This window comes from Phymastichus coffea, unplaced genomic scaffold (assembly GCF_024137745.1).
Source record: "Phymastichus coffea isolate CEN01 unplaced genomic scaffold, Cenicafe_Pcof_1.1 PCOF00093, whole genome shotgun sequence".
Classification (NCBI taxonomy): Eukaryota; Metazoa; Arthropoda; class Insecta; order Hymenoptera; family Eulophidae; genus Phymastichus; species Phymastichus coffea.
The window spans coordinates 1,005,566-1,030,518 of NW_026706904.1; the positions used below are offsets into that span (position 1 = coordinate 1,005,566).

At 37.7% G+C, this 24,953-nt stretch overlaps 1 protein-coding gene across 1 annotated transcript; it reads left to right on the forward strand.

Annotated features, from left to right (window-relative positions):
• The first annotated feature begins 4,737 nt into the window (after positions 1–4,737).
• Positions 4,738–7,702, forward strand: LOC131669440 (serine/threonine-protein kinase pelle). The gene is made up of 5 exons (XM_058944307.1): positions 4,738–4,851; positions 5,088–5,199; positions 5,268–5,798; positions 5,868–6,307; positions 6,438–7,702. The coding sequence occupies exons 2-5, from the start codon at positions 5,091–5,093 to the stop codon at positions 6,774–6,776; spliced, it is 1,419 nt and encodes a 472-aa protein (XP_058800290.1). The 5' UTR covers positions 4,738–4,851; positions 5,088–5,090; the 3' UTR covers positions 6,777–7,702.
• The last annotated feature ends 17,251 nt before the right edge of the window (positions 7,703–24,953 follow it).

Below are 24,953 nucleotides of genomic sequence, written 5' to 3' on the forward strand. Positions count from 1 at the left end.
TCCGCACTGCTCCAGTCAGTCGCACGAAAGCTGTTGATAGGTGTTGATATGTAGAACAGTTTTAACTACAGTTATTTATTCGAAGTGTTAAAGGTAATGTCGGATTGAGAGCCTTAAGCATGTATACGTGTGCGTGCACTCATGTATGGAGGTATAGAAGCAAGTATAATAGGAAAATCCCGCAAGTTATAGACTGCGTGAGCATGAGCCTGGAGAGCCGTGCGCCAATGGTTATCGGTTTCACAAGCTTTTAAGCTTCTGCACAACTTAGATAATAAACTATATTCAACTTAATAGTCGCTCTCATCCTTATGTCATCGCCCCTTTGCTCGTTCAATGCCACAGTAATAATTATAATTTTTAAACACACGCACGCATACACAGCACTTGCGAGTGATTTTTGTACGTAAAGAAGTATTTTATTGTATAAATAATCCCAAATAATTTTTAAATTTACTTCGATTTCGCGTATTTAACTAAAATTTGCACGAACCCATCGAACGAAGAGTAGTATAATAATAAATTAATGTATACAAATTTATATTAGTAGCAATTGTGTTCATGATTATGTATTCTCAAAATTCCAATTGTAACTAATAACAGATTGATCAGGATATTTAGCGAAACCAACGAAATCATAAACACGAACAACGTTTGCGGAATGACAAATGTGTATTTTCTGTATTTTACTGATTTACGTCTGGTTTATGTCGGATCGCATTCGGATATGGGGTTTCAGGTGATATGAAGGAAAACTACACCGAGCGACGTTTACGGAGTTGCATTTGTATTTTCTGTTTCTGTTATTGATTTCCGGCGTGCAATTGTAACCAGTAATGTTTCGACTGAAGTTCAGATGAAACAAAGACACATGTAATGAGCAGACTGTTCGTGAAGTCGGATTTGTATTTTCTGTTTGTATATTACTGATTTCTGTCGTGCAATTATTATAAGATTATTAATTATTAACGCGTGATACTATTATTACGGAGTAATAGATTTTTCTGGAGAAGGTATGGTTAGTTTTCAATCTACATTTAAAATATCTTGGGATCTTTTTGATATAATTAAAATCAAAGTTTTTGCTGGCTTTGTTTACCTATAAATTCGGAAATTACTTTTTTAAAATTATTACATAATTTTCAATTTATGTAATGAATGGTTCTTTCAAGATATCTTATTTATTCTTCTGCATTTCTTAACTTTTTCTATATGTTATGGCTTTGTGAGGTACTTAGAGATTGTTTTTTCCATAAGTTTTGGTTGAAGCAAAAATAACTAAATAGTTTCTTATAAAAGCTTGACAATGGAATTATTCATATTATGTAATTAAAGAGTACGCAATTTTAATAACAAATAGGAGTACATCTAATATAGACAGCAGCTCATTATATTAAATCTGTTTTCTAAATAAGTACTATTTTCGTAGGTCCATTGAACTGAAGTGAAGTAAATGAGTTATTACTATGCAGTAGCTAATGGGCGCAATACTGGAGTTTATGTAAACTGGTAAGCTCATATAATATTTGCTTTTCGATTGTTATTTCCGAAATTAACACATTGTAAATTACATTATTTAAAGAGTCTGTCTCGGCAACTGATATCGCGTGCGCAAAGTCCCTCGGGTGCGTAAGAAAACGTTGTGTACGCAAACAACCTGGAGAATGTTTAGTGTTGCAATATGAGAAATTTTGGCTCTATCCCCTGATATCAACTTCGGGATTTTTTATTTACTTATTGCGATGTCCATGATACGCGAGAGTGGTATAGCGACTTTGCAATTCAGTCTATTTATTTATAGGACAGAGCCATTGCAGGATTGAGTCCTCCCGCCGCTGAGCGCCGCCCAACCAACGCTCGATCGTCATATTCAATTGATTTTTTACAGCATGTCTTAAATCTATCGTCTCAAACTGTGTCGAGTTCAAGAACTAGCATTAATTTATCGCACACACAGTTGAGAGAGGCCTTTTCCTTCCTTCTTTTCAGGCAATCGAAAAGGCGGGACGTGCTAAACCTTTTTTTTTGTGACTCGGTCAGGTGATAAATGTCTCCCCGAAGTTTAGCTATTTACGACCTTCGACATTTCTCTATATTGTGTCTTTACGATTTCCGGAGGTCGATGAGAGGCGAGCGTTCAATATACGTGTCGCAGATGTATAAACATCGATTTCCACATAGATAAAAAAATATGATGTCGTTTGCTCGTTGCCGTCCGTAACAGACATCTCTGTATCAGAAATGTGAACCGCAAAATCGTACACTATAAAACGGTTGTTTTTCAGCTATACACTATAGCTAAAATTAAATTCGCAAACCTTGTATTCATTGCCGAAATTGCGCGAGGGGTGTTAAAATGGAAATGCAAATATTGTAAAATAAATTAATTTCATTAATGAAGAAAATTAATTTTAATGCCATTGTCAAAATATTTCATCATTCTTAAAATATTTGTATATCCATCGTTAGACAATTCAGTTGCTGCATAAGCAGTGGTCTCAACTTTTTTCTTGGCACAGTGTATAAGTATGTTGGCATATGTCTCCTTGCTTCGTGCAGCGGAAAGTGGCAGCGAAAACAGACCCAGCAGCCCGATTGTTTTGAATTTAGTTCTAAAAATTTAACAATGTACTCTTCTAATATTGTGCTTTTGATTTAAACAATAAAAAATATCGTTTTTTTCCATCAATTTATAAAGGAATATCCTTTAAAGAATTACAGTTCAGTCAAATTCTACATTAATATGTGCACTCAACATTGTGACTGCTATAATGATACCATTTTTTGCTCATCACTTCAATATTATATCTCGATATAATTTGTAGATACGGTGTATCATATTGTTGGAACCTTGTATGATATATCAGCTGATTCTTCGGTGGCCCTTTGCTTTTTATATCCGGTTTGCAATCAACATAATCTATAAGTTTATACAAAATAAAATCGCAAAAACCGGCGCAGCAGCTTGAACAATTTTTGAAAATTGTTTATATATGAGGAGACGCCTGCATTCCTTTTTCTAAGTAGCTTATATGTATGCAATGTTTTCCCATTCGCACCCGAGAGATAGACCTTGATTACGCGGTATCGGCCGTCGAAATAAATTCTTTTTTTGTTTAAATTATCAATAGGAATGACTGCAAAGCTCAAGTCCACCAGTATTCTGGTTCAAATTTTAAGAAGTTTGAATCAAGAGCTGAAGCTGAACATTTTGTTGAGAGTAGAAGTTCTTCATCTTTCTTCTCTACAGAAACTCATCTCTTAGTTCTTACTCAAATTATCCTTCCTTCTTAAGTGGTGATTCTTCAAACTATTCTTCATGTAAATCATATAGTTCTTAGGTATAGAAAAATATAAAACATGTACTTCTTCATTCAATAATGTTTAACAAAAATCTTTTATTTAAACAGAGTGATAAATTGCGACATGATGAGCATGGATATATTGATGTATGCACAGATGATGCTTGCAACTCTAATGGTGGATATGAAAAGCAATGGCTGGAATTGGCATATGATTTGGTGGTGATTTTTGTTAGTGAGTGTTAAATTATCATTTTCTATTTACTGAAGTAAAATATGATACTGCATAGATTTGTTTATTTCTTAATCTAAAATTAATTTATACCAATAAATGATTTTTCAGCAATATATCTGCACCAGCGAGTGGTCATGCCACAAATAATAATGCTGAGATTTGAGCAGTACAGAAACTGCCAAGCAGACTCAGAGAGTAGAAGTTGATAAGCTCAGAATTATTACTGACTCTGAACTTGTCAAATGTAAAAATGAATAGATGCCTAAATGGAAGGAAAATGGCTGGAGAGCTTCTACTGGAAAACCTGTGGCAAATAAGCAAGAGCTTATGGAGATGGAAAAGGCATTTAAACTACTGAATGTACAATTGATAAGAATAGAATTTGCAGTAACGAATTAATCTCATTTTCCAATAAAAGATAATGAATTTTCTCTTTCTTCTGAGAAAAATATTCAAAGTCACAATGGTGTGTATGGCAACGAAAGAGTTGATAAATTGGCTCGTGAAGGGAGCAAACTGTATTAAAACGTATTGAACTTAATTTGTTCTTTAATGTTCTTTTCATTATACTGAAAACTTACTTAAAATACTTGAACGTATTAATATAAATACTCAACATTTTGTATCTCTTTTTTAGAAATAAATATAATCAAATACTTTAATTTATTTCAATTTTCAGTCATGGAAAGTATATACACATTATATCATTATTATTATTATTGTAGTCAAAGTAAAAGTAATTTAACGAAATTATTTAATGTAATTTACTTTGTTTTAAATTGATTAACTTAAGTAATTAATGTTCTTACTTTAATAATGCATTTTCAAATGGGGAGACAAGGCTATTGATAAAACGAGAAGTTTACGGAACGAGTCGGAGGTCAGTTCTATAACGAATATTATTATAAAGCTTGTTCGCATCAGTGAAGGGACAGTATTTTTCTGCATGTGAGTCGGTAACAAGCGTCAAAAGTGCGATTTTGAGGTTCGAATGTGGAAAATACTATTATTTTGAACCTTAAACTTCAATTTTGTAATTGAAAATTGCACTCACAGTTGAAATTTTAAATGAGTACTAATTAATTTACTCTTTTTACACTAACAACTTAACACAGTACCCCGTGGGTGGCGCTATATGTTAGTGGTTTTTGAGTGATGCTGATTTTAATTAACACTACTGTCAGTAGTATCTATCCGTCCAACAGATCATCTGACCATCGACCAACTCACCATATCAATCAGTACTGCCATTAACCCTTTAACTGTTGTCTGCTGTGCAGTGTGCTGTTGTACTGCTGATGATAAAATACAGAGGTTAACGATGACGTTTATGTATTTGCTGTAAATAATAAGTTATTGTATATTTTGTTTTGACGTGACTCCAGTAAACAATTGTCTAACAAAATATGCATTAATAATTAATAGTTTTACTTATAATTCAGATATTAATATTGTACCAGTTATGTCAAATCTTTATGCAAAACAAATACTTATGTGAAAATTGTTTTGGTTGCATTCATTTTAGAATTATATTTTGATTTTTGAAATAGAAAATGGCTTTAAACTCCAGTAAACATAAGTTTATTTATGATTTGCCTTTTGAAGAAAAAGCAGAGTTATGTAGAATGCTGAATCAGAATGAGAAATATGAGGAATTGGCAGGTAAATAATTATGTTACTTTATTTTTATAGTTAAAACAGGTCTTAATTTCTTATTTATTTATTAAAAGGTTTGATGGGATATGACGTTTCCCAGATACAAACTTTAAGATGTGAGTACAATCCAACGGATGAACTTTTGACAAATTGGGGACATCATAATCACACTATTGCAGAATTATTTATGTTATTGTCTAAAATGAAGCATTATCAAGCTATGGTTCCTTTACTATCTTTTGTAGATAGTAAATTCCATCCTCTTTTTTACAATGGCGAAGGAAATCTTCAAAAACTTTTTAGAAAAGATAAACAACTTCTCAAACTAGGAGCACAAAATTTCAATCAAGATAAGATACCTGATAAAAATAAAGCTAAAGTAATAGTAAATAACACTACAGATGATGATCGAAAAATACTAAATTGTGAGAATTTTGAACTACAAAATGAATTACCAAGTCATTCCAATAATTTGCTAGCTTCAATACCTGAAATATTCTCAACAACATTACCTCGAATCTCATATAATGAATTAGCTGCTGCTACAGAAAATTGGAAAAGAGAAAATCTGTTGGGTAAAGGAGGCTTTGGGACGGTTTTTAAAGGTTATTATTAATTGTATTACAAAATATTACAAAATTTATTGTATTTTAATTATATTTTTCTTCTTATAGGTATTTGGAAAAATACTGAAGTAGCTGTTAAAAAAATTGAGCCAAGAGGTTCTGATTATGATGAAAGTTACGCCTTGCAATTAGAGCAATCATTTCGTGAAATAAAAATATTAAATTCTCTACCTCATGAAAACATTTTGCCACTTTATGCATATAGTATTGGTGGTGAGGCACCTTGTTTGGTATACCAATGCATGAAAAATGGTTCTTTAGAAGATCGTTTGCATTTGAGACATGGGACGCCACCTTTAAATTGGCTCCAACGACAAGAAATTGCTAAGGGAACTGCCAGAGGATTGCAATATTTGCATACTATACATGAAAAACCTCTCATACATGGTGATATAAAAAGTGCTAACATTTTATTGGACAAAAATTTTGAACCGAAAATTGGTGATTTTGGTCTAGCACGAGAAGGTTCAGTTGATGATTCAATGAAAGTGAGTTTCTTTCAAGTTTTATTGCCTATGTCGTGACTGTAATAATTGTGGATTTTTTCAATCAATATTGAACATATATCAAAGTTGAAAAGTCAGTCACAACTAATTAAATTCACTCTTATAATTTCAGGTCAGTAGAATACAAGGAACTCGACCTTATTTGCCTGAAGAGTATATTTTTGGAAGAAATTTATCGACGAAAATCGATACATATAGTTATGGTATAGTTTTATTTGAATTAGCGACTGGTTTGTCGGCCCATGACAAGACTAGACCAATAAATAAACGTCTGAAAGACTATGTAGACAGTTTAAACGACACAGATATTTATCTATTGAAAGATAAGAAAGCTGGAGAAATGTATGACGAAATCTTTAGATATCTAATGTCACTAGGGAAATGGTGTTCAAACAAATTGGCTGAACATAGACCAGAAATGGCTGTTGTTTATAAAAAATTTAAAAACTGATTAAATAATTTTAATTGTACAGATTTTCTACTAATGTTTTTGTTGTAGATTTTGTAATTAATGTTGCAGAATAAGTTTGGAGTTATTTGAAAAACAAACTGTTGTAAGAAGTCAAAAATTATTTTGTAGGAGTAATTTCTTTTTGAAAATTATCATTTTTTTCGTCATATTGTCTCTCGTGATCATGATGAGAGGTTTTAGATAACTGTTTTCTTACTTGAAATTTTCATGCTTTGTTGTATAATTTTTGTGAAAACTTTGTGATTGAATATGATAATGATATTCAGTATGTACAAAAAATATTTTACACTTCCATTCTTGTATATATTTTTGAATTAATATATTTATACACAAAAATAATAGTAAAATATGCTAAGATTTACTTTTGTAAATCTAAGTATATTTCAAACTCCGCTTGCCTTGATGTGATAATTTAATTGAAATTGTTGTTTTATACTTCCGTACAAGTTGACTAAGTTGACTATATTAAACACACACACACGCCCACTCAAATGTGTGTGTGTGTGTGTATGTGTATGTGTGTGTGTGTGTGTGCGTGTGTAAACCTGTATGTAGAATACTTTTTAGCAATATATGCGATATTCAATCATCTGATATTTGATTAAATCGTAATTTGTTTTCAAAAATATTTTTAAAAAATGCATAATTAAGTAATTCATTTATGTTTACGTTTGTATTTTAATAATTGTTTTCAAATGTTGATCGATCAATGATGTTTCAAATGTGTATTCCTAGATGGCGTCCTACGGTATTTTTGTAAATTATTATACACTGTATAATAGTTGAATTTTATTAAAAATTTTAATAATAGTTATTATTAACAGAATAAGGTGCAAAAATTGTTAATTAAAAGCTACTTGTATACGAATTTTTAATTACAACAAAGTTATGTGTAATATTACGTATATTTGTCATATATAACTAATATTTGTACATTAACCTTCGAAATAAATAATTTTTGAACTTTTTTACAAATATTAGTCCTAAAATAGTATCATTTTGTGTATATTTTTCAATGATAGAAATCAAATTATACGAGTACTATATACGATGATTTAAAAATTATGAACATTTTCTTTACTGTGTTTACTATCATAGAGTTTCCAATGATCTCCTGGAAATGCTTACTTGAAGTCTTAGCTTACTAGTTACTTTCATAATTGAACCATCATCTACTCAATATAGTCTTTCGTTTTTTGATCTTAATTTCATAGTAATCTAATTTGGGTATTGTATGAATATTACTACTACTTAAGTTCGTTTTTGTATTCTTACAGTACCTCGTATTGAAAAATTATTAAGGCGTTAATAAGTAAAGGTAAATAAATTAATTTTTATTTTTGTGTAATATTCTCTTTTTTTCCAGCGATTATACAAATTTTGGATATTGGATGGGATATTAGGAGCATAAAAATATAACTTAATCTCCTTACGTGGCACGTTTGTGGTATATTTTATTCTCTGTAGTAAATTGCTGAAATTAATGAAAACCCACGATTTTTTGGGTGTTCTATAGAATTTAATAAAAAATGAAAAATAATAATATCTTTTTCACTTACATATTTGCTGCTTGTTTTTTTATTTTGCCCTCTACAAGTAATTAAAAAAAACAAATGGCCGGTTTCAACGTCATTTTATTCCTGCCATTACTTCCAAAGTTATGCTTTAGTCAAGTCAACAATGAAATTGAAACATATCTTTTCGAATAAAGCCGAATATTGAAATAGGTTGAATCGTTGTCTAGATATGCGTTGATATATATAAAAAAAGTCAAGTCTCATACAAATGCTTCTTCTTTAAGTCGGTACATTTTTGGGTGAAATATCTCATAAAGAAATTACATTTTTTCCAAAAAACACTATAGTTTACCTTATTATTTAACAGACCAATCACCGAATAGTCAAATTTTTCAGTGGCATTTTCTATATGTAGTCCGAAAACTTCCTCATGTATTGTTCGCAAATCCTCGCAAATAGCGTCGCAGTTGCATCTACATATATGCTTGCTGAGAGCGGAGCTTTACCTGCGCATTGCCAATACGTGTGGCGGTTAGCTACGAATTTCTCAATTATTCGCTTCATCGATTATTGTACAAAGCCAGCTGATTCCTCTCTTACACAGATTGTTATACGCAAATGTGCACCTGTATAATCCGTTTGGTTTTTTATATTGCACAGTAGCCATTTCGCTTCATAGCAGATTGTTAAGGATTTGCTTAGCTTTCGTACTTAACGATGTATGCACATTGTAATTTCATTTTCAAAGTTTTCTAATTTGGGAGGTAAAACATATTTTGTGATTTCCTTAGGGATATCTCATTTTACAAAAAATAATAAAACGCTAGCAGCAGGATGGCGGAGTGCTTCGTTGAAGAAAAAAAAATTATGTATTTTTTTTATCGTGGCGTCGTTTTGTATTTGGAAAAAAATTATTCAGAGTTAGATGTCAATTTGCGCTAAATGCCGCTCATTTAAGATCGTCCAATATTTATTATCATTATATTTTTAAAATATACTATCGTTTTCATCTATTGTGAGGACGATAATTATAAAATAGGAACGAGAAAAAGCAATGTGTTATGAGTAACAGTTGCATTTTAATATATTGCGAGATGACATCCTTGAATGACAAAGCTCAATAATCATTTATCTAAGTTTGAAATGATTGATAGTTTATAAATTTATTGATGTTATCAAACTTAGGATTTGCATAATCATCTTTTATCAAAAAAGATCTTAGTCGTTTAACGCTTAATTTATCTTCCAATACGTATAACATACTAAAAATAGAAAATATTAAGTTCTAAGAGTAAAGAAAAATATTTATTTATAAACTTGAACAAAGAATCAACGTTCGTTCGAGAAAGACTAATGAATGACGTGTACATTACCTAACTACAGCAGGAGAATCAATTTACAGTATATCGATTTTCATAAATTTCATTTTCTGATCAATCAGAGCCAATTTGCAAGAGTTTGATAGAACTTTGAAGTCTCGTAGGCACGTAGATAGAACCAACACAATAATCGCTACATTTGTCAGTATTATGGAAAACAATTATGGTTAATTATATTATAGCCATTGATTTCAAACGGAAAATAAAACTTTTACAATGTACTAATTGGATGTTAGAGGGCCCATAAGAAAGTATGCAGAGGTCTGCAGTCCACGCAAAAATGGCGACGACCGTGCATGATGCGTACCAACAATATTCTGCAGTCTCAAAGAAGGCATGCAGTTTATTTGTTTCTTGTTTCTGTCAATAACACAGATGAGTTGATCTCGAAAATTGTTGTCATCACGATGATTTGATCCCTACACTGTTTCCGTTCGTTATCCTTTAATTAAAGCCGCGATATTACAGAAGTACTACTTTTAAACTTTGTCGAAGCAATCGCTTTCTTGGTAAAACTAATTTCATAAAGTCTCGTGAAAAGAAAATTTGTTTTCAGGCATTAGATGCTACAAAAACATCATGCAAATTGTGGAAAAAAAATAGCTTTGGATATATGCGTATAGCCAGTTGCAAATTGAAAATCATACGATAAGATATTAATTGTATAATTCACATTTTACTGTATATAATCGAAACGCGAATAAGAATAATGTACTTGAAAAGATAAATAAATAAGAATAACCGATCTCTTGACATTGTTGCAGGCAGTTCTATCAACATAGCGCGTAAGCTAACCGGTGCGGGAAAGTAGATTGTTGTTTCACGTGCGCACGTTATGCCAGAGCGAAGCGAAGCTGGGCTGGCACAGGAGACGAGAATCTCATCGCCGAACGCATTCTAGCCGGAGTATTTTCGAAACGCAACCTGCGGCAAGCGCGAATTTAAAGGCGCGCTTTTCGCCGAGCGCGCGGCAGCGATTTTAGATGTGGACTTGATATATCCATTGCTGACAGAACGAGACGCGAACGAGCTTGCGTGTACCTTCTTCGCGACTGCGGGCAGTTGTTGCGCGTGCAGTGGACCTAGGATGCGACACGGAGCCCTCATCACTCTGCGCCGCGGCGTGAGATTGCAGGCGCGTTCAGTGCGGTTCACCGATTTCATTCCGTTGGAATAATCAAGTCTCGCGAGCGGCGCACGCACGCGCGTTATCCTGCAACCACGTAGCATAAGATATATATTGGGCACATGTCTCGGGAGATTCGCTCAACGGCTTGGCAACTTAGCCTCCGCCTAATGTCGCACACTGATGCACTTGCATCTGTTCCTTTCAGTCCACCGAATCTTCTAATTAAGAGCGGAATATGGAGTAAATCGAAGTAGTAGTTTTATTTTTTTCAGTGTTGTCAAATAATACACCAATAAAATTAGCTTCCCCTCGTTTTTCATATTACTGAATTATTTACTGGTTATCGTTTTCTATGCACGATAAGGCCATATTTATCTCAATATTATCTCTATCAAAAGTATTTACGTTGTTCATTAGCTAATTAACATTAAACAATGTTTCCACTTTAAGCTTGCGTGTACATAGTACATTTCCTATAACGGCTGCGTAAAGGCTTTTTTACACTTTTTACATTTTTAACAAGAAGTTTAAGGCGCTCGAAGGCGAGTACTGTAATAAGTTTCGTCAAATAGTACATTACGATACAAATGCGGGAAAGGAGATTATCGTTTACGCCACACAAGACAATAATCTTCTTTTCCGCACTTGTATCGTATAATGTACTATTTCGCATCGGTTAGGGACAGTATTTTTCAAACAAACGCCTAAGCTGCGATTTGGAGGTTGAAATGCTGAAAATATCGTAAAAGTTGGTATGTGGATCTGCATATCAAGATATTTCAATTTCACTGACAAATTTTGTCGCGGGACATTTGTAAACTCCTGATGTTACCTTTTGTAACCACAAACCTTTGTTTTTCATAAAAATGACTATCAAATACATAGCAATATTTTTTCCTTCACATTTTTTGTTTGTTTATCAAAAATCTAATGTAACCTTAGAATACATATACAGCTCTATTGATCAAGTACTCATTATACCAATATTTGTAAGCACTGCTATCTTTCAAAATGAATTAAATTTATTTGACGTATGAAGCAATAGTTTACATGTATGAATTGATAAGTAACGAGTCTCGAACCTATTTGGTTCGCGAAATTATGGTGCAGTATCGTTCTGCGGTATCGAAATTGCAGTGCGACATAGTATAGTTTCGGGACGATGCTTACAACAAATGCGCATAAATTGAGTACCCAACGCGATCGTCTACAGCTGCGATAGAACGAATCTTTGAACGATTAGTGTTGTTATCAAAAGAAATTCCTCACCTCACAGCATAAAGAAAATGCACCACGTAATCCATTTCTTTCTTCCATTAGGGTATATTTTACCGTAACAAAACATCCGTTCAATTCAATATCGTATTCAATAATTTTCAGATAATTTCTTACTTTGGTGACAAACAACATTTCGAAATTCATATCCACTCTCAGTTTGAACCCAACCCAACCCCCAATATAAATATATTAACCATACAGCAATTCATCGGTCAAGTTCAGTAATAATTACAAAATAATTTTGCGATATGGCAAATCACGTATTTTGGATAATCGATACTTATGCAAATAAGAAGTTATACTCATGTTAAAAGAATAAACTTACATACTAAAAATTACAAAGCTTTACGCCTGCGCAAAGTGCATTTCCGGATGACATCCTTGTAAGTTGTAACAATTAGTGGTAACTTGTAATTGTGCTATTATTTCTTTTAGAAACAAATTTATAGAATTGTACTGATGGTAAAATTTAGATTACAGAAGGTACAATTTTTCTGTGAATTTATTTTTGCTTAATTATGTCTTTTTTGTGAATAAATAAGAGGTGAATTATCGATAACGATATTTTTTATTTTTTATGAGAAATATAATGGTACAATAACAAATAATTATTTTTTCGAGAAGTACAATTAGACATACGTGAGATGTGATCATTTTTTCTTATAAAATGTTATTTGTGTCGGGCTGTTTTCGCATCGGTCGTACGACGCAAAATGATAAAAAAACAGATGAATGAAACAATTTTTTTGTTTATTAAGAAACTGGAAGGTAACTCTCATAGTTGCGATAATAAACGCTACATTCATATCTTAAAAAGATGACTTAAAAATTATAGATATCTCAAAGGTGCATGTATTTACAATAAAAAAAAATAATCTCGATAATAATAATAGACAACTCAAAATAGCTTATTAATTAAAATGACATAGTACATCAAAAACATTATTTTAACTAAATCTAGTATACTTAGACAAAATGCGACCACGAGGAAAACGCTAGGGCAATCGCCGTGTCAAGTTTTTCTTTTCGAGGAAGCGAAAATGTTCAAACAAGACTGCACGGTACATTAAATTAATGATATTATATATGTCCTAACATATTACAAAACACAGACCGCAATGAAAGAAGTAATCTGCTATAATTGATACAACAAAATGGAAGAATAGAGAATACAATATACATTGAAACCCAGTGTGGCATTGAAGTACAATAAATCAAAATAATAAGATATATAAAAGACGCAAAAAAAAAGAAAATGGTGAAAAGCGGACGTAACAATAGACGCTAATTGCAGAGACAGAGAGTGGTGAGAGGTCGGCAACATTCTTATCGAATTGCTGTGGCCTTTCTACCCCCGTTCCTCTCGGCAGCCACCGCGAGTCAACGTACAACAAAAGGTGCCGTCGAATGGAAAGCGCCGCAATCTCTCGCGATGAATTCGGCCTGGTTATATAATGAGGAGCAATTTGGAAGTGTTCGCGAGTGACAATGGCCAGAGCCACATATAGCAAGCAAGTTAAGAGAGCCGCTATTGCATATTGCATCCCTTCAACGATATCCAACAGTAGACTGCAAACAGACCGCGGAATTAAGGTTGCGCCTTAACGAATATCGTTGGCGCCGATAATGCTGGGGAACGGAGTCGACGATGTTCCCCAAATCGTTCTCAAGTTCCACAAGTATATCGAACAGAGCACGTGTCGAGAATCGTCAAAGTTCGCAATTGCGAAAAATCATATACGGAAAATTAGCTACGTTGAAGCATCGATGCTTTTAAAATGTTACATAACTACATTAACTCTTTAAGGTAGGATTGAGTGGTCTCATTACTTTTAATTAATGTTGACCAAGCCATTCTCTTGAATGAAGCTAAAAAGTTTATCACTGTTTTCCAGAACGGCAAAGTATGGCAGCAAATACGGCACGTAAAAACTGTATTACCGCGTGTAAATAATATTTGATATTTCGGAAGATATTTTCGTCGTATTAACATTAAATAAGATTTGTGTAATCGAGTTATCAATAAAATAAAAATTGAAGTATATAATAAATGTCAGTTTTATTAAGTATATCCGATATTTGAAAGTGTTTGGAGGATTGGGCACATGAATATTTACCGGTAGAAAAATACTACGGATACACGACCATAAAAGTTGCTACAATTAATTGATTTGCGAATCTAACGCAAGAAATTTATCGACAGATGGACGGTCTTTCGAAAAAGCTAGTCTTCTAAAATGGATGAGAGTTAGCAAACGCGAGATTTTCGCAATATTGGATGCAAGTTGCGCTGAGAATATACGGCAAAGCAAGAACGAAGCAGTAAAGTAGATGAAGTAGTTGATAAAGAGGCAAGCTTCATCCACTCGACTTACAAGGGGATCATTAACCGAAACGAGCATCGACGAACAACGAAACAGAATAGCAGTATCGTTGATGAAAGCCTCTTAGCCGGCGGCACGCGCATGTACGTATATAAAGTTTTAAATATGCTCGAGAATGACAAAGCTCCATCGGCGCGCTCTACAGGCAAGTTCGAGGAAAGAAGCTCCGAGCCTTGAAAATCAGCCTCGACGATTGCCGAGCGTCGCACACGAGTGCGCGAGTCTCGGGTAAGCGGATATATAATTTTCCTGCCTTTGTCTCTCTCTCTCTCTCTCTCTCCCTCGCTATTCGGCAAGCGCGTTGGCAGCTTTTGCGCGCGCCAGCGCTATCAACACATTCGGTTGGAAAGTAGAGCCAACTTGTCTTCTCCTCGAGTGCGAATTTAAAGGGGAGCTCGGATGCATGTGCGCGTGCAGCTGTAAGAACGATACGATATATTTCAAAGCGACGACGGCGGCGTGTGCCGCTAAATTAATTAAATTTCTGCAGTGTCTCTAAGCCGCGAGCGAACTAGCGTTTATAGGATGCCGCCGTCTCTCTCCCTCTCCCGTGTACAACCTCTGGGAATATTGTAATTAAGATGTGCACTCCTACCGAGCGCTTTCCTCTCTTGTTCCCAGCAGCTTGCGACTCCTCCTCCGCACTTTACCGTCCTATCATCGTCTTTTCTTCTCATCTGCTTTACACCTACTCTTTCGGCTATGCGATCGCTATACGCACAGGTTGTATCTATCTTCTATAGATGTGTATTCTCTGCAGGGCTCTTTCTACTTTTCCATAGTTGTGTCTACGAATGATAATGCCATTCCTTTGTAGAGTTTTCTTTTCGTCTACAGAAGCATCGCTCGATTCTTAGCTCTGTAAAATCGCACAGTAACGTTCTTGTAACTCGATAGCAGTAACTCGACATTTACTTGTTCTCTTCGTTATCGGTTGCAAAAAATTCTCATCGTGTGTCCCTTCCCGTTTCTGATAGTTTCTATTTTCCTACAAAAACTGATTTTCATTGATAATGAAGGAACCTCATGAATCGATTAGTTCATAAAAGATATAACAGATGTCGGCTTAAGGGCCTTATACATTTATATATAGCACACCAAGTTATAAGAAAAAATTATTCCTCTTAGTCTTGCCTCAAGTTGACTTTCAATTGTTTCACTGACAGGTTGATATTGTGATAGAGAGCAAATTTAAAAAATTTATTTATATTGTCTTTATATAACCGACTCAACTAGACCAGCTAGAATTCAATCAGTACAATTGCTCAACACTAAATAATCAAATCAAATACTTTTTTAAGTGTTATCATACTTAACCAGGGTGAAGCGAATAAATCGTTTCGTAAGAATAAAAGGTTTCAATCGTTTCAAATATTTTCTATTACTAATTGGAAATCTGGTTTTTGAATGTGTAAGATTGAAATAAAGGTTGTAATGTCGTAATCATTATTCAAAAAGTAGGATAAGTTTCTACCTAACATCATTTCTCTTATCAACTTTATTAGGCGAAAAATTTTGCCGTCTGTGAGTGATACCATTACAGGTAGAGAGCAAGAATGGAAAGTGTTATGTTTTTACGTTGGACTAAGTATGAAAACTATATGACAGATGAAACAGTAAGAATATACGTATGTAATTGAATGATTTGATTTTGATGATTATGAAAAGCGGGAATCTATAGTTGCATAAAAATAAATGAAATCACGCAAATCGAACATCTGAATATTTTTTGCACCTTGTATTTTTCAATTAGTTTGCTTCTTAATCAACAAAAGCGGTTTTACAGGAATGTGCGATGCGAAAGAGTTTTTTATGGCAAATCATTTGTAACTGTGAAAAGTAGTAAGTCAAACCTGTCGCAAAATGTTAAGTACCATTTACAATTTTAAGAAACACAATGTATGAATGTAGAATAAAGACTCTTGAGAAAATATTAAACCTCGAAGTGACAGACGGGAGACGGATTAAGGATAAAAAATATATCGCGAGCTGGAGGCTGATGGTCGTTTTGTCACGGCAGCTGTATCAACAGACGGCGTACGACGACGACGACGACAGGTCATTGGGCCTTCGTCTGAAAATGATGAAGACAAATAATGAGCGAGAGAGAGAGAGAGAGAGAGAGGGGGAGAGAGAAGCTTTCTGTGAGTGCACGCGAGTGACGCGAAAAAGCTGGAATGCGAGATAAAGAGTAGGAGACTGATGATAAACAGATGGGGAGGAAAGAAAACCGGGACGCTATACCTATATATACATCGGAGGAGGAAAAAATGGAAAAAGGTGAGAGAGAGAGAGAGAGAGAGAGAGAAAGAGAGAGACAAATGGCGAAGTTTGCCACCCGCCTCCAACAACATCGCTCGAGGAAGAGGTGAGAGAATCTTGATTTGAGAGGGTCCTCCTAAAAACGGCCGACTGGCCGACGCTCGCGCGCGGCAAATCCTTCGCCGGACCATTAACGTCGATTTCTACTCAAGCTTGCTGCGAGGCTCTATTTCTTTCTCACGGTTTGGCAGATTTCCGCAGAGCTGCGAGACGATCGTAGGTAAAAACAGGCCCGGCAAAAAGGAAACAAGTGATCGATTAGTCGTCCGCGCCATGACGATGACCTCACGAGTGTGCGGGGAGTTTTCGTCGCGTGAGAGCTTTTTTATTATCAGAGTATGCCTCTGGTACTTGTTCGAGTCGAGAGCTGGAGATTGAACTGTTAGCTTATGGCAAATTATTACTAAATTTATTTAGTAACAATTGCTATTTCGATTTTACAATTGGATTTGAATGTTGAGCTTGAAAGAGACAAGTAGAATAACCCAGTTTCTGTCATACTGCTGACTCCTGACATAAGCCATCTCAGCGAAATGTCGAACAGACATTGAAAATTTCTTTGGTATGCAAATCATGCGAATGCACGCGCACTCATATTCAGACGACGCATCCAAAAATGTTCAATCGTCAAACACCGCGTCGATAACTTGCGCGCGCGCGCGCAGAGACAAATAATCGAGGGAAAAACCTAGAGTCACGGCGCGTGGCAAACAAAAGTCAAGAATAGAGTAACGGGAGGAGCGCGCCATTTAATTAAGAAGTCGCGCGCAGCGAGGCTCGTTCGCATAAGAAAGCAGTGTACACGCGCGATAAAGGCAGTGCCCAAGGCGCATTAAAGGCAAAAGGAAAGTGGGAGAAAAAAAAAAAGGAGGAAAAGAGTTTTATTTTTTTCGCTTTCTTTCGTCGTAAGCCAAAGCCATCGAGAATTAGTTCCTTTATCGCGCAGCCGCCACCGACGCTTAAACAGTTCCCGTGCGCCTCTACGTCGTCGGAATACTAATGACGAACTTACAATGCCGAAGGGCCAATTGGATCGCGTGCAGTTTGTCGTCGTAGTCGGAGAGCTGCACTTCGCATTCGTCGCGCTCTCGAGAGATGCGTGTCGATATCCGCCTTCTCAACGTTCCAACGTCAAGCTTCTCGCCCCGAAATGTCTGCTTTAACTTGGCTGCTGCCGCCAAAAGTTGTACACCTTGCCTTTCTACTTTGCATATGACTTTCCCGCTGCTGTGAGTTCCCTCCCTCTCCCGCCCTTCTCTCGCTCAACTTACGGGAGAAGGTCAGACTCTGCCCGATCGCTCTAACGCCGTTCGAGTGATTGAGCCAGCGTCAGTCATGAATAACACGCGTAATAGAAAGCCTTCTGTACTGGATTGTCGTTCGCGGACAGCAAGAAGGAAAGAAATGATTAATGGCAAATGTAAATGCAGACGTCACGGGTCTCGAATATCATAGTCGCGGCGAGGGCAAAAGGCCGTGCCGGAGCTGTATATACACCAGGCGGAAGTCGAACTTGCATCCGAAATGAGATTTCTCCTCTCGGAGAGTGTATCCAGTATACTCGCGTAGGAGGAGGCGGAGGACCAGCCCGCCCATTCGCATCCGCACAAAGAAAGCACACTTTAAATTCGCGCGCTCTCTCGTACCAATACCCACGTCTGAGTTCGGATTGTCGGAGTTCACCGCAAGGCCTTCGATATCCATTACCCAGGCAGAGGCGGACTTTACACGAAAGCTTTCTTTCGTCTGTTTTTTAATGTTCGCGGGCGCTTGGAATTCCGAGAGGTCTTATTTGGATCGTGATGTTGATTGCCAGTCGTCGAACTGAATCGGTTCGACATTTAACGCGCGATCGTGCGAATCGCGACCACGCATTCCGGCTAATAATGCTTTTCAACGAGCACAATTTTCAAAACGCCTGCTCGTCTCGTCGAAATCTACGTCTGCCTTGTAAACCTCGATCACGCTTGTATATTTGCCATTTGGCATTTTAATCAATAAACATGTCACGAAACCTAAATGCTGTTACAAGTTTGCGCGAAAGGCATAAGGATACCTGTTATACGCGCACGGTTTTCAGCCCTTTTATTAATATATGGCGGCGAGAAGTGAAAAGTCGGCATCCAGCCTCTTCCTCAAAAATAACAGTGGGAAGTAAACACCGAGTATGTACAAAGTGGCTTTTTATGCAAAAAGTATGCAAATATCAAAGTTCAACGAGCCAAGCAAATTTACTCGGTAAACATTCTTAATTCATCGCCCAGCTTGGAAAAGCTGCAGGCATCGAGAATCGCTTTCGCGCTCGAAGCGCGCGCGCCGTACCAGAGCCCATGGAAGTTTCACGTAAGCCTTTGAAGGGCGAAGCAGGTCGTCCTCGTAAAAATTTCCGTCCTGATCGTTCTGCGGCTTTTGGTAATTAGTAGCAATTTTTTAAAATTGAATTCGACGCCCCCTCCCCCTCCCCCCGCCCTTGACAAATAGAATGGCAAGAGTCCGACGGAAGGAGAGGTGTTAAAGTAAACCTCCCTCAAGGGACCACTGTCCGGTATTCTAAAGTGGATCTCTATAAATCCTTTCCTCTCAGCCGACCTTCTCCCTCTCACTCTCGTCTTCTTTATTTTTATCTTTATCTCTGCTGACTTCATCTTTCTTCCAAAGTCTGCGCCGGTAACCTGTACTTTTCTCGGCCTCTCCTTGCCAATGCCACCTGACCTTCTCCCGAATCTCTGCTGCTTGGAATTTCCGGCTTAACTTAAGAGCTAATAGCATGGCCAGACCTCGCTTGCGCCGTCTGTGCGAGAGTGTTAGTATGCCTTTGCTTTCTTACGATTATTGTAATATGATATTCCCGGTTTTCTGGATCTGTAACTATACCCTTCTGAGTCGCTACTTAATAATTTATTAGCCGAAGCTCGTGCGGAACGGATTTCCAAATTGAAGTTGATAGACTCGTAATATGATTCAATTCTTCGATAAGCTCAATTGTTCCTCAAAACTTTAATTAAATTTCAATGATAGTTATCTCGAAAGATAAAACGGCATACACAATTTTCTTTGGTCAAAGAGCATCCTCGGCGCCTTGCGAATAACGTTGAGCAATCTTGTTAATCGCTCGCGCAAAGCGTCCACGCGTATAGCCGAAGGAGCAAGCGCTGATGGACCAAATGCAGCGTCAAATGGGACGATCGTTTTGGTGAAATATACGTTAAGCAATGTAAGCCACGATTAGCTGAGGCGTGCGCGCATGTTTGCTCGCGCCTGTACGTCAACAAGATCCCGCTCTAGATGTTATTGCTTGATTGGGATTGACGTATTCGCTATTAAACGCAAGCTCTACTCCTACTATAACGCCGAAATAATAATACCCTCTCTCTTTCTGTCTGTATGCGCACGCGCAAAACGATAGATCATTGCCAAATTATAGTTGATCGGAGCTTCACGGTAATTGATACCGACATGAATGCCATGTTTCGCTATACGTATATGGACAACGGAAAATCGCTCGACTGTCAAGATCGTTTGTTTAATTAAAAGCAATATGTGCTAACGAGCAACGGAAATAGTTATTTTTATCAGTTTCGATTGTTTTTCTTTTTTTTTTTTTGTGTGTGTTTTCGCGCGAAAAATATAACGATGCACCATTCGAGGAATCTATTGTAGTGGTGCGTGCAGGTAAAACGTAATTTGAGTAATATATCCGTAGAAATCATTCATATCGGATAATCCTAAAATAAGAGCAATCGATTTGCAGTTTTAGCGTGACACATTTTTAGCTTTTTCCCCGATTCTTCGTACGACAGCGCAAAAAGTTTGCCAGATTCAGATAGAGATATCACTCATTCTTTACACCCACGCGCCAAAAGTTAGACCATTAAAAAAGTAAGTCCGGTCCATCCGAAGGGGACGGTCAGCGCGTGAGCGGCGATTGATATTCATGATTTCCGCGAGTCTCGTGTATACGCTATATCTCTAGCGCGAGATCGTGCAGCCGCGCGCAGAACTGGAAATTGAAAAGGACCGGCTACGGCAAATCCATGTTGATTGGCGTATTCGATTCCATATATGGAAGGAGCCGCGTGAGTAATGGACTACGACTAAATTCTCCCTGTATACTTCCTCCATGTTTTACCTTTCCTTTTTCTTTTATCGCCGTTGTTTCGTGCGAAAATGCGCACGAATATTTTTAAGATGAAAGCTCGCTGCGCGCACATCGTGGCTCTTTTCTTTTTTGAGAAACGTGTTTATTTTAACGTCGTTCGGTGCTTGGCTATACACGTACAGGGGACATTTTTCACTCTCTCTCTCGAAGGCCGCTGCTTTTAGTGCCAAACGTCAAAGACCACTACTAATCAGTATAATAAAGTACTTTTCAGTCATAATAAAACTTACGACTAACTGAATCATCCCCCCTCGCTTACACAGTAAAACCAAATCTAATTTTATGAGCTTCCTCGCCCCTTCACTTTTCGTCCACCCGTTCGCTGTCGCATTTGCTGCAAAGCTAAAACCAAGGGAAAAAAGACGCCTGGAAAGTCACTGCGGCACTGCGCGTGATCCGCTTTATTTTTTTGTTTTTGTTTTTGTTTTTAACGTTCGCGAAGTAGCGTTCGCGACGCGCGCATCAATCTCCATAAAATCGAAACGACGAGTCGGCTGCGGCGCGCAGTGCGCGAAACTGCCGAGGGCGTACGCTTAATTAAATCCCGAGTGCTTAAGCCGGCGAGTATCTTTCTCGAATCTCTGTTACCCCGAGCGGGCTAAAAAAGCACGGCCGAGCCTGTCGCGCTTTCCTTGCCCTTTACGCGCGCGCTCCGAGCGCGTGCACAGTCGTCGCTGGCTCGCGGATGTAAAAACATTTATTAAAGCGCTTCTCGACTATTTCAGATCGAGAAAAAGCGCGGCATTTAATTGGTTGGCGCCAGGCGACGTGGATATAATGTTTTTCATCTTATTAGTATTTTAATGAGGCAACTTTCGTTATGTATTTATAAGCTTATAAGCGAGACTCAACGACTTGAATAATCGAGTAGCGACCTATTGAATTTTTCACTATCGGATTATTTTTATAAATAAAGTTGGCAGCTCGTGCTCGCCACTCGTCGAGAGGTTTGTTTATTTCATCCGCTTCGAACGATTCACTTAAGAACGCAATGGGAGGATATTTCAATCGACGTTGAGTGCTCGATCTGCGATATCGATGTCGCTGCGAAGTTTTTCCATGCTCAGTGCTATCCGGAATTGTTCTGTAGCCAATTTGGCGTGGCAACTTGTCAGAGCAGGCTTGCCCTATGGTTTTATTCGGGCTGAGCTCGTTGCTTGCATTAGCCAGCGTGGCGCGTCGACGTGGTGGCGTTCGCTCGGATTGTCTGCCTCGCGACCGTTATAAAGCCGCGGCGTTGCGACTCCTGTTACGCGCGGCGCGACGCGTTTTATACGTGTTTTCCGGGCTGGCGCCCTCGTAAACCAGCCGCTTTCTTATCGGCGCGCTCGCCCGTCAAATTGTTTCCGCCCGCGAGATGATTCCAATGAGAGATTAACTTATATTAAGAGCTCCCGCGCAAGGCCCTTTTTACGCTGATGAAGTACGCCGAGATTTATGGACTGCTTTAACGTCCTGATTTATGGGCCCCCTTTTGCCTCAGCTTCTTGCTTACTTCTTTTCTTCCTCTTCTCTCTGTCTGTCTCTCTCTCTCTCTCTCTCTCTCTCTCTCTCTTTTATTTTTTATCAAGCGCAGCTGCTCAGTCTTGTAGTCACACTAGTTGCAATTATAATAGTAACGAGCTGCTTTAAATTCTACCGTCGTAGGCACAATTTTGCCGCGCAAACTTTTTTCTTTCTTTCACAGTCGACGTTAAAACAGCGATTGATTTAATCGTGATAGCGCACTTTAGCCACGAACAGCATTAATATTCATTTGGTCCGTTGTTGACGATTGTCACGTCAGGGATGCTTGATTAAATTTTCTTGTTTACGTTCTTGTCTGATGATGAGTAAGCAGAGTGCGGCTATTTTGATTGCCGAAACGCGAGCTGGCTCGTTTATTAATCTTTCGTGGCTGAAACAATTTAGTTTGCGAATAAAATGACACAACGGAACACATCCGGTTGTTTCCATTGAAAAATCTAATTTCGCCGCTATTCTCAGTGCTTGAAATTATTTTGAAACGGTTACGAAGGCAGGATTACGCGACGTTACTCGCGATAGTGCATTGCTCGCTTCTTCTTTTTCGACGCTCAATGCATATTGCAATTAGCCGAACACAAGAGAGAAACAACACGAGAAAAAGAAGAACTAGCTATTAAGACATTAATGCAGTATTTACGAGTGGCTTTTGCTCATACAGCAGAGCCGAGTTAAGTGTATTTTCCTTTGGGCCGAGCGCAAGAGGACGAGAGAGAGAGAGAGAGAGAGGAAAACGATTCTCCGCAGGCTACTCCAAACCTCGACCCTCGAGGTACTTTGGCGTCGTTTTAATCTTCTCCATTCCCTCAGAAATTTATCCACAGTGATTCGTCCACGCTGCTACTTCTTCTTCGCCCCTCGCGGCTTTGGGGAAAGGGAACGTTGATTTTCCTCCTGGAAATGCGGAAGAATGCTAAGTAAACAATGTATACGTTATGTAAATCAATTCATGAAATAGCCTCTTTTAGAAAAATATCATCTCGCACGGGTTTACCTCGGGCCGTTTTTCACTTGGCCGTGAGAAGCTGCGAGCTTGCATCTTTAATGAAACTGTATTGACTACCGAACGGACTACGTATTTTTGGTGAAAGAGGAAACCACTTGGACAAATCATTAATAATCATTTTTCGATCATCTAGAAAAATATAAAGAGTGTGTTGGGTGGTTTCGCTAATGATTCGTGAGTAAGTTTTAATCGAATCAGCAACTTGGAATCCATTCCATTATTGGATAAGCATTAAACGCGACATTGTTTTAATGAAATTTGAAAAGTCGCCGAAACTATTTCACGAGATAAGCTAAAGTTAGGTAGAAACTTTCAATGCTCAGGAGGCAGCGGCATACATTTCGCGTAGATGAGCAAGTCTACGCAAGCGGCGGCATCTTCGCGCGTCAAGGCAAACATATATCGGTGACACTATAGAGGCGCAAGAGTAGCGAGACAATGGCACTCGCTCGCGCGTCACTTCCAATGAGACGATTCTATTCTATTGCACTCTCGGCTCTCGCGACGCCGGCAAGAACGTGTCGCTGTTCTCTTTGCCCAAGTCTGGCCAATCAAGGAAAACTATTTGGCCCAGCGACGTGTATTGATTGACGGATACATGAACTTTTGGAGACGAAAGAGAAAGCAGCGCGCCAAAGTTGCGACTCGTCCTCGTTGGGACTCTGCGCGCCACGCGGCATTCCAATCCCCTCGGGAACAATGACTTTCATACCCGTTCGGGACCTAAATGAAGTTGACAGTTAGTTAAGGCGACGCTTCTTTCCCCGACAATTTTCTGGCTTGCCCGGACATTCCTCGGAGAGACTCAACGCGATTTCATTTGTGCGTGTGATGGCCCTTTTCCAAACTCGGCTAAAACTATCGCTTTGCCCCATTCTATTCACTCTCACCGCGATGTTTTACGAGCATTCAATTTCTGCAAACTTTAAAAATCCGAATTGGCTATAAAAATATTCAATAATTTTTACTCGTGAAAGGGAAGCTGCGCTAAGGGTGGTGCTGGGAGAAAAATTACTGTACGCGTTAAGCCGCGAATTAGTCGCCATCGGGTAAATTATTAAAAAAAAATCGGTATGGCGAGCGTTGCGTTCCGTGTTTCCTGGTCGGACTCGTTAGCATGACCATACGGCGAGCAGACACTGACGTGTAGGCGAAAACTTGGATAGGTTCGCCATATCAATCTGATTTTCGCGATACCTCACATTTCTCCAATTCGTACGAACTTTCCCGCGCATCGTCTAGGTCCTCTCGCGTTTCGTGCTCAAGGTACGTTCGTCACGAACTCATTGAGCGCGCGAATATTTCAGCTTGAAACGAAGGGATTTTTACATTTTCATTATCTCATCTTCAAAGTTCAGGGCCTTCAGTTTTGCTTTTGACGGCATATACCATTGTACTCTCGTCTCATCCCAAATAATTATGAACAGTCACTTATCAGACTTACTATCAATCTTGAAA